Below are 17,975 nucleotides of genomic sequence, written 5' to 3'. Positions count from 1 at the left end.
AGGAGACACAATGAGCCTGTTAGTAAGAAAGGTTTTTTTCTTCACAGAAATTCTCAGGAGCAGCTGTATGAAATGCCACTTGAAGGTCAAGTCTATCAATACAAGACATGATTTAAAGCCACTAACACTCTTGGTTGTTTTCAGTGTGAACAGCCTCTTGATTTTACTGACAGCTGTTGGATCAGTACGCAGAGACGATGACATTTCCTGTGTTTACCTTGCCAAAGCTGCCTTTGCCCAGCACCATGAGGAAGTTGAAGTCGAGGATGCCAACTTTGACTTGGGCAGAGCCGGGGGTGTGGACCGGTGGGCAGGGTGGTAACGGGGTTAGGGTAAGAGCCGCTGGGAACGGCTCAGATAGCGTGGCAGGTAGCGCTTGAGGCAGAGACAGTGTTGTGCCGTCTGGCTGAAGCTCCTGGAGAATCGTAGTGGGAAGATCGAGAGATGAATGGTTGGATGCAGTCCAGCGCAGACACAACCTGACGAACAAACCAAACTCCTACCTACCCCTGGTTTTACATTACAGTCAGGCAGAACAATCCTGCACCCTGGTGGAGACAGAGTGTAACAGGGAGAGGACCATATCTAATCTATTATCTCATTATTTATCTACAACACCAGCCATTTGTTTTTCTTTCTCAGATATAATAGGGAGGGGCAGTTCAAGATAATGACCCAGTGTGAGCAGTAGCAGCTGTTTATTAGATATAGGAAATTATTAGCTGATAAAGGGCAAAGCTTTGGGATGAATGGTCATTAAAATGGTAAAAACAAAACCCACTCTCGTGAATACACATATAAAAATCCCCCTTGTTGCTTTTTGATCAACATGAGTACCGACTGATGGCGTTTTCGGCCTAAACGAAGTATGTTTCCTACCTCCAGGTCTGGGTCTGGCACGGGAATGTTGTAGTACTCTCCCTCATCTTGGGCCAGCAGTTTGAACCAGCCGCTGATCGGACGCCTGAAGATCTCACTCACTCCGAATGACAGCGCTCCCATGAAATCATTCCTAGACGTACGATCCCAGTCCCATACCTCCACAGACAGGCGCCTGTCCCACTGGGGACCGCGCACTGAGCTGGAGAGCAAACAAAAACTTGACGAGTTAAACTCACTGTGTACGCAACACAAAAAGACAACAAAAAAATCATGTTTTTCTTTTTTTCCAAATATCTTACTTGTATTGAATTTAGATAAATGCAATCGTGCATGATGAAATATTAACACTGGTGATGTAAAATAAGTTGCAAAGACAGTAGTTAGAGAACCTTCTAATGCTTTCAGGGTCCTTAATTATGACTCACTAGATCCAAGTTCAAGGACATTTTATTTCACCTAAAGCCCAGAACAGAGTACATGTTCCACCTGGGATTAAAGTTCACAGGGACTCACAAGGTGAAACTCTCATTCCAGATGGGATTGAGTGTTGAGCGGATGGTCTTGGTCTTCTGTTTGCTGTGGCTCTTCGGGTCTGGAATCAATTTCAGTTTGACGTACGGGTCCGACAGGCCGTTGGGATCCATGGGCATCAGGTTACGAGCCTCCCGCACTGGAGAGAAAGAAGAATAATAGAAAGCGCAGAAAGCGCAATCTGTCATTTCCTGTGTAATCCTTCTATTTGGTCCTCTCACCTGTGACAAAGACATCCTCCTTCTCTCCTCTGATGGTAAGGTGGATCCTTCCTCTCTTCTCTGTGTGGTCTTGGCCACAGAGACTTGGAACACTGGTCTCACACCGTCGATGGACATTCATGTCACAACCTCAAATAAAAAGACACACATACAGAAGTTTGAACAGGCATATGTATCAGTGACAAAAAAAGTAAAACAAAAACAAAAACAAAACTAAGGCAAAATGCACAGGTCACATGGCTTGTTTCTGGTTTAATGTATTGCTTTGACTGCATTAACACTTATTCATAGATCAGATTAATAAAATTGTCATGTCTTACCCGTAATTATAAGTCTCCAGCTAGCAACTGCTTAGCTTAGCATAAAGACTGGAAAAAAGTGATACGTGCAAGCCTGACTGGCCGAAGGTAACAAAATTGTCTATCAGTATCTTGAAAGCCCACTAATTATGACGTTATATCTCATTTTTTTAGTAGGTACAAAACTGACTAGCTGTGATTTTACAGGGACTATGCAGGGACTGTTTGACTTTTTCTTCGCCAGGCATAGTCACTTCCTGGAGTCTCCGCTGGTTGCCAAACTCCTAATTTAATTCTCTGCAAAGAAGTGAATAAGTGCATTTCCCTGAATACAAACATACACTTAACCAAGTCAACTCTAAAACGTTAAGGCTCATTTTATTCAGAACCAGCTTCATTTCCCCAGCAGAGTCCCAATAATGTGCATGTGTGAACTGATTTATAACACTGTGTGTAATGAAACTCACAGCTACACTGCATGCCCTGGTGTATGAGTCCGTACAGCAGCGAGCCACAGTGGTCGCAGAAGGTGGGACTGGAGTAAGTGTGGACCTTAAACATGTGTTGAGTCTTCAGGTCCTGAAACACAACAGAAAGAAACCTGCATTGAAAACCCACAATCACTCACTCACACACACACACACACACTCGCTCACACATTGTGACCATGGAGAAACTATGAACACACACACATTCACACACATAAATGCATGAGTATGATTAGTGGAGAGATGTTGAGTGGGGTATTCATGGACAAACCAATTAGATTTCTCCACTGGGAGAGGACATATAAATGAGAGTGCATCTAGGCAAGGCTGTGTGTGTGTGTGTGTGTGTGTGTGTGTGTGTGTGTGTGTGTGTGTGTGTGTGTGTGTGTGTGTGTGTGTATATTTATATATATACTGTGCAGAGAGGGATGAATCATTTTTATCTCCCCACAGCTCATCAGACACCACCACCACTCTCCACACACCACCTTCTCCAAAAATGTTTTCCCTCTGAGCCGCTATTTAAAAACACCGTCACCCTGTTTCTCCTCTGCGTGTGTTCCCGTCACTCTCTCGTCCTTTTTTTCCCACCCAAACACACAGTCACACACATGTTCCCCTTGACCTGATTTCTGAGGCAGTTTGTATGGCTGGCATGAAGAAAAAACATAAAGACAAATCTCCCGGTAAACCTCAAAATACCACAGAAAGGAAGATTGAGCAGTCTGGTGCTCTCTCCTCTCTCTAATTCTCTCTCTTATCAGCGCCTCCACCTGCATCTCCTCCACTCTCTATCTCCAAGTCGCTGCATCTCCGAGGACTTGTAGGATGACTTGACGTGAGAGCAGACGTCACAGTTGGGACAAGGCTGGAAGATGCATGGATTGACAGATGAGTCATGCACATGTGTTCCTGTCACTGAGCGGATGGCGAAGATGACGATGACGTGCTAAAGCCTGACAAAAACGGCAAGCGAGAAAGTAAAAGAAAAGGGCAAGTAATGGCACATCTGCTCACATCTGGTCTGGGGCCCGCCACAGAGCCAGGACAAGTGAAGGTCACAAACTCATGACATCTTTTGTGAACCACGAAACTGCAAACTGCAGGAAACACAGAGAATAATGTCCTTAAAAAATGAATCGGTCACACTAGGAAAATCGTCTGAGAAGATTATGTAGTGCAGAATAAGACAATAACACTGGGTTAATCTTTACCTTGACATTGGAATCCCTGTTTGCCGATGCCCCTGAGTGAAAAAGGCACATGGATTAAGACACAAATACAATCTTCTCTACACTTCTGCAAAGTACAATATTTTGCTTCTGAGAAGGTTTCCCAGCCAGCAGAGTGTAGATTACACTTGACAGTGACAGAGATAGTGCTGCTGCCATATTCTGTTTAATCAGATATGCAGGCAAAAGTTGAGACTCATACAAAATAAAACACACACCACCATGTTAGAGGCCACCAACTTGATAAATAAAGCCAATGTGTGTGTAAAGTTTGGGTGTCTTCCTTCTCTGCACCACACTACTGACCAGGTCAAGTGGTGTCAATCATTGTCACACATACACACGGATACACAAACACAATCCTCCTGTTTCCAGAACTGCGGTGTTGGCTAGTTTCCAGTGTCTCCTTCGAGCTTTAATTGAATAATTAAAGCCATTGATTGACTACAGTGTCCACTCAGCAGCTTGCCTGCTGTGAATCAAGTTTTGATTAGAAAGGCAGACGAACAAGACACCGCCGAGAGCTCCTCCACAATCATGCTGGAGAGGCCCAGGGGTTCACAGGAAACTGACCATAATCACTGATCTAAAATCAGTTCACCATCTGGCTGGGTAATAATTAAAGATGAGGTTGCAGAGGGTAATCTGATCCTTGATCAGCATTTAACAGAAGTCTCTGTCTGCATCAGTCTCAGTGTATAAGGCCAGTTCTCCTTTTGACCAGCAGAGAGCATGAGAGGTCCAAAGATAGCTTTGGAGGAAATCGACAGTGTTGCTTGCTGGCGAGATATCGCAGAGAATTCACTGCTTTTAAAGTCTAATGATACATTGAAAAACATATGCAATTAGATGACAAGTTAAAACAAAAGAGAAACCCTATACATCTAACCCTATGAATCTAATAAATACTGAAAAACATTCCTGAGGATTTTAAGGGGTCATTACTGGTCATTACTGTTATTAGTAACACCAGTGCTGCTACGAAAACTAGTCTTTTGGATCCGCTCTTTTTGAATTATGACTATTGAGAACAGCAGTTCAGTGACTCCAAACACACACCTAACTTTTTTCCTTTTTTAGACAATTTCACTTTGCAGATAACTGAAAGAGCCATACATGTGTAACCCATACACATTTAGAGCCTGACTAAACAGACCTCATATTTATATTTCAAAATTGTAACTATCTATCTAAGTCTTTAATTAATCTAGCAATAGCTGCCGAGGGCGATGACACCCAGGTTGAGAGCTGCTGCTCTGACATCCTGTGTGAAGGAAACAATTCTTTATCCTGAAGTGCTGCTACTGTGGCCAAGACAGTAGCAGTTGGAGAAATGTCCTGAAAGCTACCCAGAGGCTGCCGGCATATGCACCGCCCTGCATCCGACATACAGCACCACCATATGTCCAAACACGCACATGCACACGCAGACACACTCACACGCACAGACAGAACAAGCTAACTGCATGGTTGTCTGCGTGGACATTTTTTACATGAACCTAAAAGCCTACATGTCAGAGGTCAGACATTTACTCAAGTACACTTCCTCAATACAGCGTTAAGGCACTGGTACTTGAATTGTTTCACTATTTATTTTTCTTTTCTTTTCTTTACACTGCCTGGCTTCTCTCACATTTAAACTGTAAATCGTTTGCTGATTAAGAAAAACCTTGTATCTCCAAAACATTATCTTGTCATGGACAAAACAGCCCTTTCTTTCAGCTTTGCAACGCTGCATTTTTCCTAATTTCTCATTTTATATTTTTGACATGATTTAGCCCATCATTATCAAATTGTTTATAAAGCTTAAGGAATAAGAGGCTTTTCTAAACTCATAAAGAGCACTAAATCCTTCAGTTTATCTTAAAAATACAAAATCACCACATTTTGAGATTCATGGTCAGAGTGTAAACGCCAGCAGTTTATAAAATAGTTATTGTAGAGCGTTTTCCTGGAGAAACTACAACAGCAAAATACTACTTAAAAACACATTAAAAATATAACACTGCAAAACACAGTTTTCTAAATTAGTTCAGTTGATACCTGAGTCCATATTATTGAGTATACTTAATACAAATGTGCACTTTAACAGTACCGTGGAGCATTTTTGAATGCAGGACTTTCTAATGCTTTCTCATGAGGCATTTTTAATGTTGTAGTATTCACAATAAAGGTGCACTTCACCAATTTTACTCATGATAGTTCTGTTTACTCTTTTCTAGACCTAATACTCAACCATGGAAAACAGTTTCATAATAATGTCTTTTGTGGAGAAGCTTCACAAGGGCTGAATAATAACACAAATTGCCCAGACCTATTGAAAGTTGCCACTGAGTTGCTTTACAGGAATTGCAGAATTCAGCATTTTTGGAGCTTGGTTCATACTACAGAATAAAAGTCAGAATATCCAAAGTTTGACCATTTCATGTTTTGATCTTTAAGTCCCACATCTTTATGGAAATTATATACTAAAGAGTGCCCATTTAAGATTAAAATAATCACATTGCTACCTACATGTGTGCGTGTACTGCTACTCTGTAAGCAAGCATTCACACTGGCAAAAATGTCCTAATTGAAAAAGAGCTTGTGTGTATATGTGAGTCTGCATGTGTGTGATGGAGCTCCTTAAGGAACTGCTGCACTGTGTGGGCTGCAGTGTGAAGGTGAGGATGCGTGATCTGAACGGGTCTGTGTGGTAGACTGCTTCCAGTAGGCAGCTGGGTCTGGTTTAAGAGAGAAGAAGTAGCGGAGTAGCGGTATGCCTGAGGAGGTGGTTTATGAACCAACCTGCCAGGTTGGTTTCTGTGTAAATGTGCAGCTGTGTGTCTGTGTGTGTGTGTGTGTGTGTGTGTTACCAGATGAAGTCGGTGCAGTGGCTGCAGAATGTGGGCTGTTTGAAGAAGCGGGCCGTGAACTGGTGGTCTTTCACCTCGACAATCCTCTTGTGTTTGAGCGCTCCCTTCCTCTGGAACACAGGCACCCTGGCTGGAAGGGAGAGGGCCGAGGGCAGCGGGGAGGTTGCCGATGGTGGGGAGGCCAGAGTCAACGGGGAAAGGGAGGGGGGAAGGGAGACCGGAATGGACATGATGCCTAAAGGATACATTAGAAAGGAGGAGAGAGGGGAGGGGGGATGGATGAGTGTCAGTAAAGAGGGTATAGTTGTGCAGGCGAAAGACCTTGAACATGGGAGAGGGAGGGGAGGAGAGGAAGCAAGGACAGGGAAGAGGAGCAGGAAGAGGGGGATGGAAAGTGTAATGGGTTAGGGTAGCAACAGGAGTTGTAATACTAATACCATGTAATGGCACATGGGTCGTATGATGCAGTGAAAGAGTGACGTGATGGACAGAAAGATCGAGAACAGACCGGAAGTGCAGAAATAGATGGAGTTCAGGGAAAGTGACGAGAGTGCGAGTGATGGAGTAAAGAGTGGTGAAATGAATGACGTGGAGGTTAATTCACATACGGAGATAGAACTCTCCGAAGAGACTCTGAGACGCTAAACGATTAGTGCAACTCACGGGTGTCCCACATACTGCCTGTCCATTCTACCTCCATCTCCCGCCCGCTGTACCCCTTATCTCCATCCCTCTGGAAGCTACGACTACACCCACTCCACCCCTGGCCGTTAGGTCAACTGTACCCCCTGTTGCCATGTTAACAACACCCCAAACACCTGCTCCAATATTAGAGCCTGTATTCGACCTCCACTTCCTGCATGCCCTTATTAGCAATTAGTCCCATTTCAGGAGTACAGTTTGGACCTGAATAATATTTGTATGTCTACAGGGAATAAGATGCACTGGAAAAATTGCAAAATGGCAAATATTAGCTGAAGATATTGTGGTGCAAGAGTTGCTCACTCCTGAATGATAAATGAAACGCCCAACAGAGATTTAATGAATAAATAAATAAAGCCCACAGCAAAAAAAAAACATGCCAGAAAAAAATGTGATGAAATGATTGTGTCTCAGCAAAGAAGCATAAACTAATCAATCAAAAGGGTGAGGGGGGGGGGGGGGGGGATGGTGAGAAAGATAAAAAAAGATGGCACAGTGCTCAGAAATTAGTAAATGAATGTCAAGAAGAAAAATATATTCCGAAAATGTGTGCAGACCCATATGGCGAAAAACAGAAAGACACAATACCTGAACTTGTGGTGATTTTAGAGGAAAGGCTTGACTAAAGGACAGCTTTCTTCTCTTCCTCCTCCCTTTCTTCTTGTTGTTGTTTGGCTCACTTCAAAAGAAAGGCTAAGGTGACACACCTGTAGCTGATTACCTCAACAAAAAAAGAGAAAGACGGGGAGAACAGACCAAGACAAGTAGTGCTGTGGCAAGTCGAAACGAATCAGCCAAAATATTAAAACAAGAAAAGAAAAAGCTATTACAACAAAAAGCGAAAGCAACAAGCGTTTCAAGAGATTCAAGCTTTCGAGGAACCAAAGATAGAAGAGTGGAGTGGTAAATATCCGTTAACCCAAAGGCAGGGTGAGGAGGAGGACGAAATAGAGAGGTGGTATTCTCTTTCCAAGATTGATTCTGGTTTCACTAAGAAGAGGACGAGAGATGTAGCAAGAGAAGGAGAGGAAGAGAGAGAGAGAGAGAGAGAGAGAGAGAGAGAGAGAGAGAGAGAGAGAGAGAGAGAGAGAGAGAGAGAGAGAGAGAGAGAGAGAGAGAGAGAGAGAGAGATTGAGGGGAACAGGCAGCGATTCATTTTGAAATCTGGGTTACTTCTCTCAGGAGAGGGTGAGGGAGGTACAGGAAGGAGGACGGAAGAGACAGAAGCTGCCATTTTGCCACCATTATTACAGTATGGATAAGGAAGCGCCAACTGTCTCTCACTTCCTCTTGTGCCAGACGGAGGGAGGAAAGGACGGAGGAGAGAGAGAGAGAGAGAGAGAGTATCCAGTCTTGAAGAAAAGAGAAGAGAGCTTCAGAGGTGAAACCATGAGTTAAAGCACCGCTAAAACAGGGAATAAATGGTTAAAAGTCATGTTTTCAGCTGATCCAGATGACTGAAGGATCAACAGGCCTCTGAAATAAAGAACCCTGTTAATCTCTCTGTCACAGTGCAGTTCAAAGTATATTCACTGCATCTGAAATTTGTTCTGAGATCAAAAGTGAGATCAATGTGGTGACATGATAACACTGCTCCACTGTGCACTGAAACCAGGTCAGCTAAGCCTGATGGGAAGAGTAGTTTCCAAGAGGGAAGACCAGTTTGTCCATTGATTGCCCTCACATTGTCAAGCTCGCAAACACACACACACACACACACACACACACACACACACACACACACACACACACACACACACACACACACACACACACACACACACACACACACGAATTAACCACAAACAAAGCTTGAAAAAGAATAGATTGACATTTTTGGAAATTCACTCATTTGCTCTCTGGCCAGGAGTAGCTAAATGTTAAAGCTGATACCACACTCACACCATGTATGTGCAAGAACCATCAGCGGGTTAGCTTAGCTACTTAGCTTAGCATAAGACTATGCAGCGAGCCTGGCACTGTCTAAATTTTAAGAAAACGCCAACCAACACTTCTCAAGCTCACAGATCAACACGTGCGCTTAAAGAAGTGCAGAATCAAGTGCAGAAACAATAGTTTGCTGTTCTGGGGGGATTGTGTGCCAGACTAAATCTTGGCCAGGACCAGTTGCCAGGCAACCAACAGAGACCTGGACTATACTATAACAAGCTAATTACTGAGTTTCAGGGATGCCAGTAGGCAGATTTTGTTCTCCCTTTGCAAGGCGCCAGGATAGCTACTTGTAGTCTATATGCTTAGCTAAGCTAACCAGCTGTTGCCTCCAGCTTCATATCCAGACATAAGGACAATATACATGTTTTCATCTAAATCTCAGCAAAAAAAGGGAATATGTGTATTTCCCAAAATGTCAAACTATCCCATCATAAAACTCAATGGCTTCACTTGTGGGGACCAGCTGTTTGGTCCCATTGGGAAGTCGAGCCCCTATAAAGTGTCTGTGTGAACAGATATCTGTACCTGCATTATAATACAAGTACACACACACACACACACACACACACACACACACACACACACACACACACACACACACACACACATACACTTAATCACACTCCATGTGTGCATGTGATCTATGGACAATCTTGGGAGTGCCAGCAGCAGGCGGGAGAAGGGAAGCAGGCAGGCAGGGGACGAAGGGGTGGATTGTAGTGGGACGGAGAGACTGAGAGAGGGAGCAAAGGGTTGAAGGTCTAATTAATGGAAATGTAGGTTATTAGTCTCCTGATGAGGACACTGGCAGAGAATTAATTAACAATTATAATTAGCAAGATTGTTAGAGAGCAAAATGGTGTCAGCCAGCAAGATAAGAGTGAGCTGGCGTGCATAAGCCTATGTGTGTTGGACGCTGTCATTATTACTGTATGAGTTGAAAAAAACCTGTGTGAACATGCCCTATCAGACAACGATATATGTCATTTCAGCATTAGTCATGCTGAACTAGCAGCTGATTGGAAATGATAGGGAGCTTTCCTTCACACAAACCGTCACCAGACCTTTCTCTATGGAACTGCCATTAATGTTCAGGCTCATAAGACTCCCCCTCTTCATAGCTCTTATCTGAGATGAGTCGTGTTCTTATTCGGTTGTCACAAATAAATGAGGAAGATGTCCTCACATAGTATGAAAGAGAAGGGGGGGCACAGAAATATGAGCTTGTAAATCGTGCACTCCTCAGTAATCAGTGCATTGAAAAACAAAGCACATAAACGGCTCACATTGTCTCCCTCCGTGTGGTGTGATGAGTAAGCACTTGTGAATCTAAAGTGTCTGTATCAGTGTGCGTTTGCATGCCTATCGGAGCATGCTTTACAGCTTTTGATCCTGGGCCATGAAAGCGAGCTGGTGTGCGATACGTAAAGGCTGTAAACTAAAATGACGCACACACAGCGGCAGAATGAAAAACACAGATTCAACCCGCATGATTAAGAGCAGACAGAAAATGACATAAAACATGAAGTGAAGATAAAATAAAATGTATAGATGGCAACAGAAAAAGAGGAGAATGGGTATAGATCAATGAAGAAGACACACTATAATCTGTCTCTCCACCTTTACAATAATCTCTATCATGGGACAGCACTGGAAGCTGTTGCTACCATTTCTGATCATAAACACTTCCCTTGTCCGCTCCCCTCCCTTATTCTTGTCCAGTCTACAGATGGCCATCTTATTATTTCTGACCATTGCTTAATTCAAAAGAAAATCCTCCTTCGAATCTTTTTTGAGGGAGCATTTAGCACTTCACCAATTACACACATCCATTATCGTCTAACCAACGCTCACTCGCATCAAGCACCGGCTTCAACCTCGCTGGCTTTCTTCCTCTTCCAATAAAATTAAGGTAAATTGACTTGCCTAACTGTTGTTTGTGGAATCAGGCGAGAAGTTATGTCTGAAGTAATCATATCTGCCTGTTAATTTTGTCTCCTCAGAACCAATTGGCTCTGTTTGCTTGTGTTGGTTTTCGGTTGGGGTGTGCTTCTATTTGCTTTTTTAATGAAGAGTGGTCTGCTGTGTTTTTGGAAGAGAGCAACAAACCTCCACGCCAGTCAGATGAGACATTTGGCAGGCGACAAGGGCTTTCAACATGGCCTACAAACTCTCAGTATTCAAGCAAATAAGCCTGTTCTCCATATTTACTTTACTGCTGACCCGCCTCTCATTGCAACAACAAATACTGCTGAAATAGAACATCCAACAGTCAAATGAGGGACAATTGTGTATTAAATCAAATGAGAGTAAGTCACATATTTTGGTTTGTGGATAGCTCAGGAGTGGTATGAGAGCTGATGTATTTATACATTACAGCAGTTTAATGCCAGGTACAACGTTTATGCCATGAGTTAATAACCTATTGCATGTTTCCCCATTTTCTTTTGTACCTCTTTGTTGCAGTATGTTGCTCTGGCATACTACCAGAGGTTTGATGTACAACCTGGCATATTGTGGAAAAGGATATTATTCAGGAATGTTTTTGTTCTGTTATGAGGGGAAACAATTTAAAAAAACAAAAACATGGCACATGCACAAGGAACAATGAATCTACAGTTGTTCACATTGTATAACGAAAAGTTTTAGTTATGGGTTATAGCCTAATTCCATTTAGTTGTCTTTTAGACATCCAACAGTAACAGAAGAACATGAACATTATCATTCATTGAGCATTGTGTTTCTGACCCGCTGATGAATTTTTATCCAATATTGAATTTCCTTTTTATCTCTGTTTTTGTCTCCACTAACTCCTGAGGCAAATATCTTGCTATATCTTGATAAATGTTCCACTTACCAGCTAGTTGCTAACTGTTTTGGTGGGTTGTTTGGTGTTGAACAGGTAGTGTACAGAGTCTTTTTTAAGAAAACAGCTGCCAGTTGAAACAGAAAACAAGGTTTTTAAATGGTTGAAGTTGAAACAAACAGTTAAGTTGCAGGCGACAAAACCCAAAGTGGCTGAAAGAATCTAAAAACGCTTGATTGAGCTGAAGGGAACTGCAGTCAGGTAATATTTCTCTGTATTCAAGTTCATGTGGTGATCAATTACCAAAATAAAAAATATATAGATTGCAACCACGAGTATGTAATATTTCAGTAATATTTTGTATATTGTTTTCTCTCCACTTACACAACAACAGTGTCCACTACTGACTTTTTACCTAGAGAAATGTAATATTTGTGCATGGCCGGTGCTGTTTCTAGCAAGGTCGAGGCCTTGAGTATAATGAGCTTGGGACCGTGGCCAAGCCGATAGATCATCTCCTAACATGAGTAAAACGGGCATGTGAGCTGGAACGTATTACTATTCACAGTATGTGCAAAATAGTAACAAGAACTCAAAGCCTCAGCTGTGGGCTGCAAAACCGTTCTTACTGCTGCAGGGAGGAAGAGAAGGTTGTGAACAAAATGTGCTCAAGGGGAAGGATGAAAGCAGGAGGGCAGGAGATTCAAGGAAAGAGAGGCGATTGGATAATGAGGATACAAGGGGAAGTCTGAGGATATCTTAATCTTCATCCCATTTTTCTAGGATGAATTCCCTTTTGGTAGGTGGCATTACACACACACACACGCACACACACACACACACACACACACACACACAGACAGACACACGCAAACAAGGATGTAATATGAATAATTATTTTGTTCTAGATGTGGTGGTGATGTCGCTTCAAATATATTGGCCAAAGCATACAACTGTATATATATATATATATATATATATATATATATATATATATATATATATATATATATATATATATATATATGTATATGTATATATATATATATATATATGTATACATATATATATATATACACATATATATATATACATATATATATACATACATATACATATATATATATATATATGTATATAAGTTGTATGCATTTGCATAAGATATTGTATTTTAATTACTGTAAACGCATACTGTGTTTATTACCATTACGGCAAATCAATCAACCACAAAGTGTTACAACTGCTCCTCTAACTGCCTGGAATGATAAAGCATGCTAACATACAGCAGATACCCATGTGACAGAAACAAAAGATTCTCTCTCACATAAACACATAGACAAGACAAACAGTGTGGTAAAAGCTGTGGGTCAGTTAGCTAATTTGTTCCTAGTCACGGTCCAGTGTGGCTCATGTGAAAATGGCGGAAGCGAGAGATTGGCTGCAAAGCTGGGGGAAAAATACATGAGATGAAAGGGTGCATGTTTTTTTTTTTTCAACTTCAGAGATCAAGCCGATGGGTTGTAGAACCCTGCGGCGCTGCACACATGATGAAAGGGAAACAGCTCTCCCCCTCCACATGTACTGTACGTGTGTGCGTACAGTGGGTGCAGATATACATTGATGTCGATTTAGAAATTCAGAAGAAATATTTCTAAAAACACACATGAATCTTTGTAAGAGAGACAACCCTGTCAGCAAGAGCTTAGTGAAAGAAACCACAGAGAAATTATCAATAAAATGCAGTTGAAAAGGAAGGACGGACAGATTTCAAGTAAGGGATAACCAGAGATAGAATAGAGCAGAGAATAAATGAAATGACAGACTCAGTCAGGGGAAACAGAATTGAAAGAAAATCAAAACAGAGAGACGAAGAGGAACTTGTTATTGGCAGAATACTGAGAGAGGAGGAGGGTGAGAGGAGCGAGAGGGGCAGGAGCGCAAGGGCCACTGCACTGCATAGCAAGAGACGGCGTGAGTGTTGCTAGAGAGAGAGAGAGAGAGAGAGAGAGAGAGAGAGAGAGAGAGAGAGAGAGAGAGAGAGAGAGAGACAGAATGAGAAACAAAAGCAGGAAGAGAGTGAGAGAAATTGTTAAGCCCTGCACCACAGACATGCGTTACAAATCCTCAGGGAACCGGTGGCAGATCAGTACGGGATCAATCTGCAGCACCAGGACACAGCCCACTCCTTCCATACTATTCCCACACGCCGTTCATAAGTCACTGTGCTGTGTGTGTGTGTGTGTGTGTGTCCATGAAGAAGTGACTGAGGACGAGGTGCTGTAGGAGGGAGGAGGAGGGAGGTAGAGGGGGACAGAATGGAGCAGGTGGGGAGTTGAACAGAGATAGATAGCTGTGCTGGGCGCAGTTATTTATCAACTGACCAAACTAGATCATGCATATTTTACAACTTTACGATAAAAGCAGTGCTGAGCAGCATTCACTAAATAGAATGTATATTTAATCAAATACAAATTGTACTTCTGTATTGCATTTGCATGAAACAAGTTAAAAAGCAAATCCATCACCGCTGGTTTCTAACTTTGCCCGGCTCTAAGATGAATGAAAGAACACAATGCGAGTGATAGAAATCCCCCATGGCAGATCAAGGATCAGTTTATCCCCTCCATTCTCCCTTCATAGCCATTAGAGAGAAAAGCATAACACTGACCTCAGATCAGTGTTTGGGGACACCATGATCCAACTGCCTGTAACTCAATCTTATTAGAGCGTTAAGTAATTACTGCATGTACACACAGAGGCCTCACAATGCAATTAGCCATTAGCCCATCACACTGACAAAGCATGGCTAATTAGCAGATCGCAAGCGCACAGGAAGCAGAACAAAACATATTTAATATCCCCATCAACACTCTTGAACAATATCATGTGTCAGGTACTGTGTAGATGTTTGGTCATGCTTGGTTGAGCAGTGTTTTAAAAGAACCAAGTCTTATTTGTGAATACATTTAAAACTAGCTTCGACAACCAGGTTTTTTCCACAATGGACGATGAAAGTTTAAACTATTTCCAATTAACTTTAAAGTATCTTCTGTGTCGTCCTCTCTATTTCACCCCAAAACAACCTCAACAAAACAAAAAATAAAGCCGAAAGGCTCTCAACGCAAATATCATGCAACACAGGTCTATTGATGTCTTCCGCGGAAGCTGCATTACAGTCAGGTCTGTTTTAAAATTCTGTTCTGATCAGCAGAAACATCTGTGTGTAGTAGTAGAAACGGAGCTGGTCTAGTGGCTCGGACTCGGCCGCTGTTGACTGGGGTTGAGAGTTGAGGCAGAGTGTTAGGTGTGTTGCTCCCTTTGAGGGTGAAAGAAGTGGATTATGTTCGGTCAGCTCCGGCCAGATCAAAGCAAAAGTCTGACAAGAACCAAGAAACTTCTAAGAAATATATGCAAGCAAGCATGTGCGCACACGCACGCACACACACACTCAAACACACAAATGCTGCGCACACACACTTTGGCAGAGGACTGCCTGTCAGAATGCCAAAGAAACTACTCTCTGAGCTCTCCATAAATTTACTTTGAAGGAGTTCTGACTAATAACGTGTATGGAAAATACTGTCACAAGAGAAAACACACATACACACACACGTCCGCACGCCACAATCTCAAAGCCCCTTATTTATAATCACAATCGTGTCAAAAGAATTGGAAGGAAACACAGCACCACTGGCATTAATTAAAGAGAATCATATTTTATGAAGCAATTCTCAGGAAGTAAGTGCAGCACTGACCCTCCAGCCCCACCCCAGACAGACAATGTCAAATAAACTAACACATTTAAATTAGGGCATAGACCAGACCAGTCTGGGCTAGGAGCAACATCACCCTACTAGCAACCCGCCTTAGCAACCCGTAAGTAGGCCTATAGTGTTGGCGAGGTTACTAGAGCAGAACTGGGCCTTGTACAATGCTGAAAACACACACACTGGTTTCTGTGGGTATATGTGCCCTGTCACTGTGGTAGGATAAGCTTGTCATGGTGCAACATGCAGACCCTAGACCTGGTGAGTACAACGTGTGGCACTCCTGTGTTTCCTTGATATAATTCATGGCCGATTCAGCCAATGAAGACCCTGTTTGAATTCTGGAGCACCACACGCATCGCTTCCCAGGTAACGGGCCAATAGAGAGAGGGGATGAGCTTGGGGCTGCACCGGGATCTCTTACAGACTCAGAAACTGGCCTGGAGCACGCTGCACTCGGCTGGACTGGACTGTTCAATACATACAATTTGACCAGACAGTAAATGTGATAAATCAAAGCAGATAAGGACAACAAGGTAAATCAAAAGAGGAGCAAGTCAGCAAAGTAAAACAAATTGAACCCGACTACTCTAAACGGGAATTGATGGATCACAACAGGCAGGACAGTGTGAAGCAGAGTGCAAGACTATATCGCAAACTCTGGAAACGGATAGCTCAAAACAGGCAGAGCAGTGAATGTACTTAACTTCCTCCGCCAACCAAATCTGTGAACCAAATTTTCCACAAAAGACTCCACGTTTTCAATAAATTAGAGTAGTTTCAGTGTGTGGCCTGGCGTGCCTTGTGTTGTGAAGCCACATGTGTGCCTGTGTGGGATGATCGGACTACTTGAGGCGGTGCTTTAGATTGCAGCTTAGTGAGGGCTAGAGGAAGATGAGGATCATTGGCTGAGTGATGTACGCATTGTGCGTTAAATATGCATGCACAGCAAAGTGTGAGTGCATGAGGTTTTTTTTCCAAAATAGCAGGATAGAAAAAAAAACTGAGAGAGAGAGTGAAGGAGAGAGAGTATTACAGAATCATGCTGCAGTGGGCTTTTTCAAATGATTAGTGCTCATGCAATACAAATAGAGTAAATGGCATGTGCCCTCTTGACAAAGAACACACATTCAATACTAGAAACACACAAAGCAAAGACACAGCTGTGTCCGGGATGGTTTGAGGCTATCAGTGATATGGAGCTTTTTGGGATTACATGCAGGGGCAGCACAAATTGATGATTTACCGATTAGGTGATCAACATGATACTAACACTTTATCGTAGCCACTTTCAGCCAAACCAGTCCAGTCTAGATCAGCAGACACGCTTTCCCACCGCGCCGCCCCCCAAACGTGAGCTTTTGAATATGTCACCTCACACTGATTAAGGTCGGGACTGAGCAGAAGAGGAGCATAGCAGATTTTTTGACCAGTGCTTTGGAGAAAGTGAAGGACATTATGCTATATTACCCAGCAGGCACCAGGTGGTGGCGGTGCGGAGGACACCATGGCAACGCCATGAAAATGCCATGGCAACACCATAGCAACTGTGGCCTCATTTGCTCGCTGGTGGTGTGGTACAGCCCAGACTCGCTACAGTGGCATGGTCGTCAGATACACACTTCAGTCACATAAGTAGTAGTAACATTGTTCATTAATTATTTCATCAATTAGTTAATTGATCATCATCATCATCAACAATCAGTCAAAAGGAGCAAGAACACAGTATCTACTGGTCTCTGTTTTTTGCTAAGTGAGAGACAGACAGAGGAATGAGCTGATTTAAAAAGAAAGTCATCAAAGGAAAAAAAAAAGCAAAAAGGTCAATGTGCGGGTTAATTAACAAAGTGGTGTGATCACCGTATGATACAACTTTAAAAGAGGAGAGGTGGAGAATGCTTGTTAATGAAAACCAGAACGAGCTCCAGAGGAGAAAGCAAGAGAGACAGCAAACTGTGTGAGAGAAACATACTGATGGGTAAAAGCAGAGTGTCAAAAGGTAATGTTATAGGTAGTACGAGAGGAGTGACAGACTGATAGCTATAGTAGATACAGATGAATAGAGAGTTTAGACTTTTACTTGTCTTTTTTGTCACAGGCACTAATGTCTTCACAGTCATATAGGAGGAATCGAAATTCAAAAATGATTTCAGTGTCTAGAATCGCTACAAAGCTAAAACATTTAAAACTATTTCATCTAACACTTCCTCCAAATATACCAAACTTAACTAATATATAT

General features: G+C 42.5%; 1 protein-coding gene across 5 annotated transcripts in view; it reads right to left on the bottom strand.

Annotated features, from left to right (window-relative positions):
• Positions 1 to 17,975, bottom strand: part of prkcg (protein kinase C, gamma) — a 28,658-nt gene that overhangs the window by 7,695 nt on the left and 2,988 nt on the right. Inside the window, exons 2-10 of one of the 5 annotated variants that reach the window (XM_068568948.1) lie at positions 7,799 to 7,889; positions 6,509 to 6,743; positions 3,636 to 3,667; positions 3,439 to 3,521; positions 2,401 to 2,512; positions 1,635 to 1,763; positions 1,396 to 1,552; positions 880 to 1,081; positions 218 to 415 (exon numbers count right to left, since the gene is read on the bottom strand). In XM_068568948.1, the coding sequence (XP_068425049.1) occupies positions 218 to 415; positions 880 to 1,081; positions 1,396 to 1,552; positions 1,635 to 1,763; positions 2,401 to 2,512; positions 3,439 to 3,521; positions 3,636 to 3,667; positions 6,509 to 6,738 (1,143 nt within the window). In that variant the 5' untranslated portion in view covers positions 6,739 to 6,743; positions 7,799 to 7,889. Of the gene's footprint in view, positions 1 to 217; positions 416 to 879; positions 1,082 to 1,395; positions 1,553 to 1,634; positions 1,764 to 2,400; positions 2,513 to 3,194; positions 3,216 to 3,438; positions 3,522 to 3,635; positions 3,668 to 6,508; positions 6,744 to 7,798; positions 7,890 to 7,931; positions 9,414 to 17,975 lie in introns of those variants that run through there. The other 4 variants (XM_068568951.1, XM_068568949.1, XM_068568953.1 and 1 more) reach the window with 4 other exon arrangements.

This window comes from Clinocottus analis, unplaced genomic scaffold (assembly GCF_023055335.1).
Source record: "Clinocottus analis isolate CAN_PGR_092001 unplaced genomic scaffold, fCliAna1.0.p SCAF_9, whole genome shotgun sequence".
NCBI lineage: Eukaryota > Metazoa > Chordata > Actinopteri > Perciformes > Cottidae > Clinocottus > Clinocottus analis.
The sequence above is the reverse complement of the archived record's forward strand: the minus strand, read 5'-3'. Positions and strand labels throughout refer to the sequence as shown.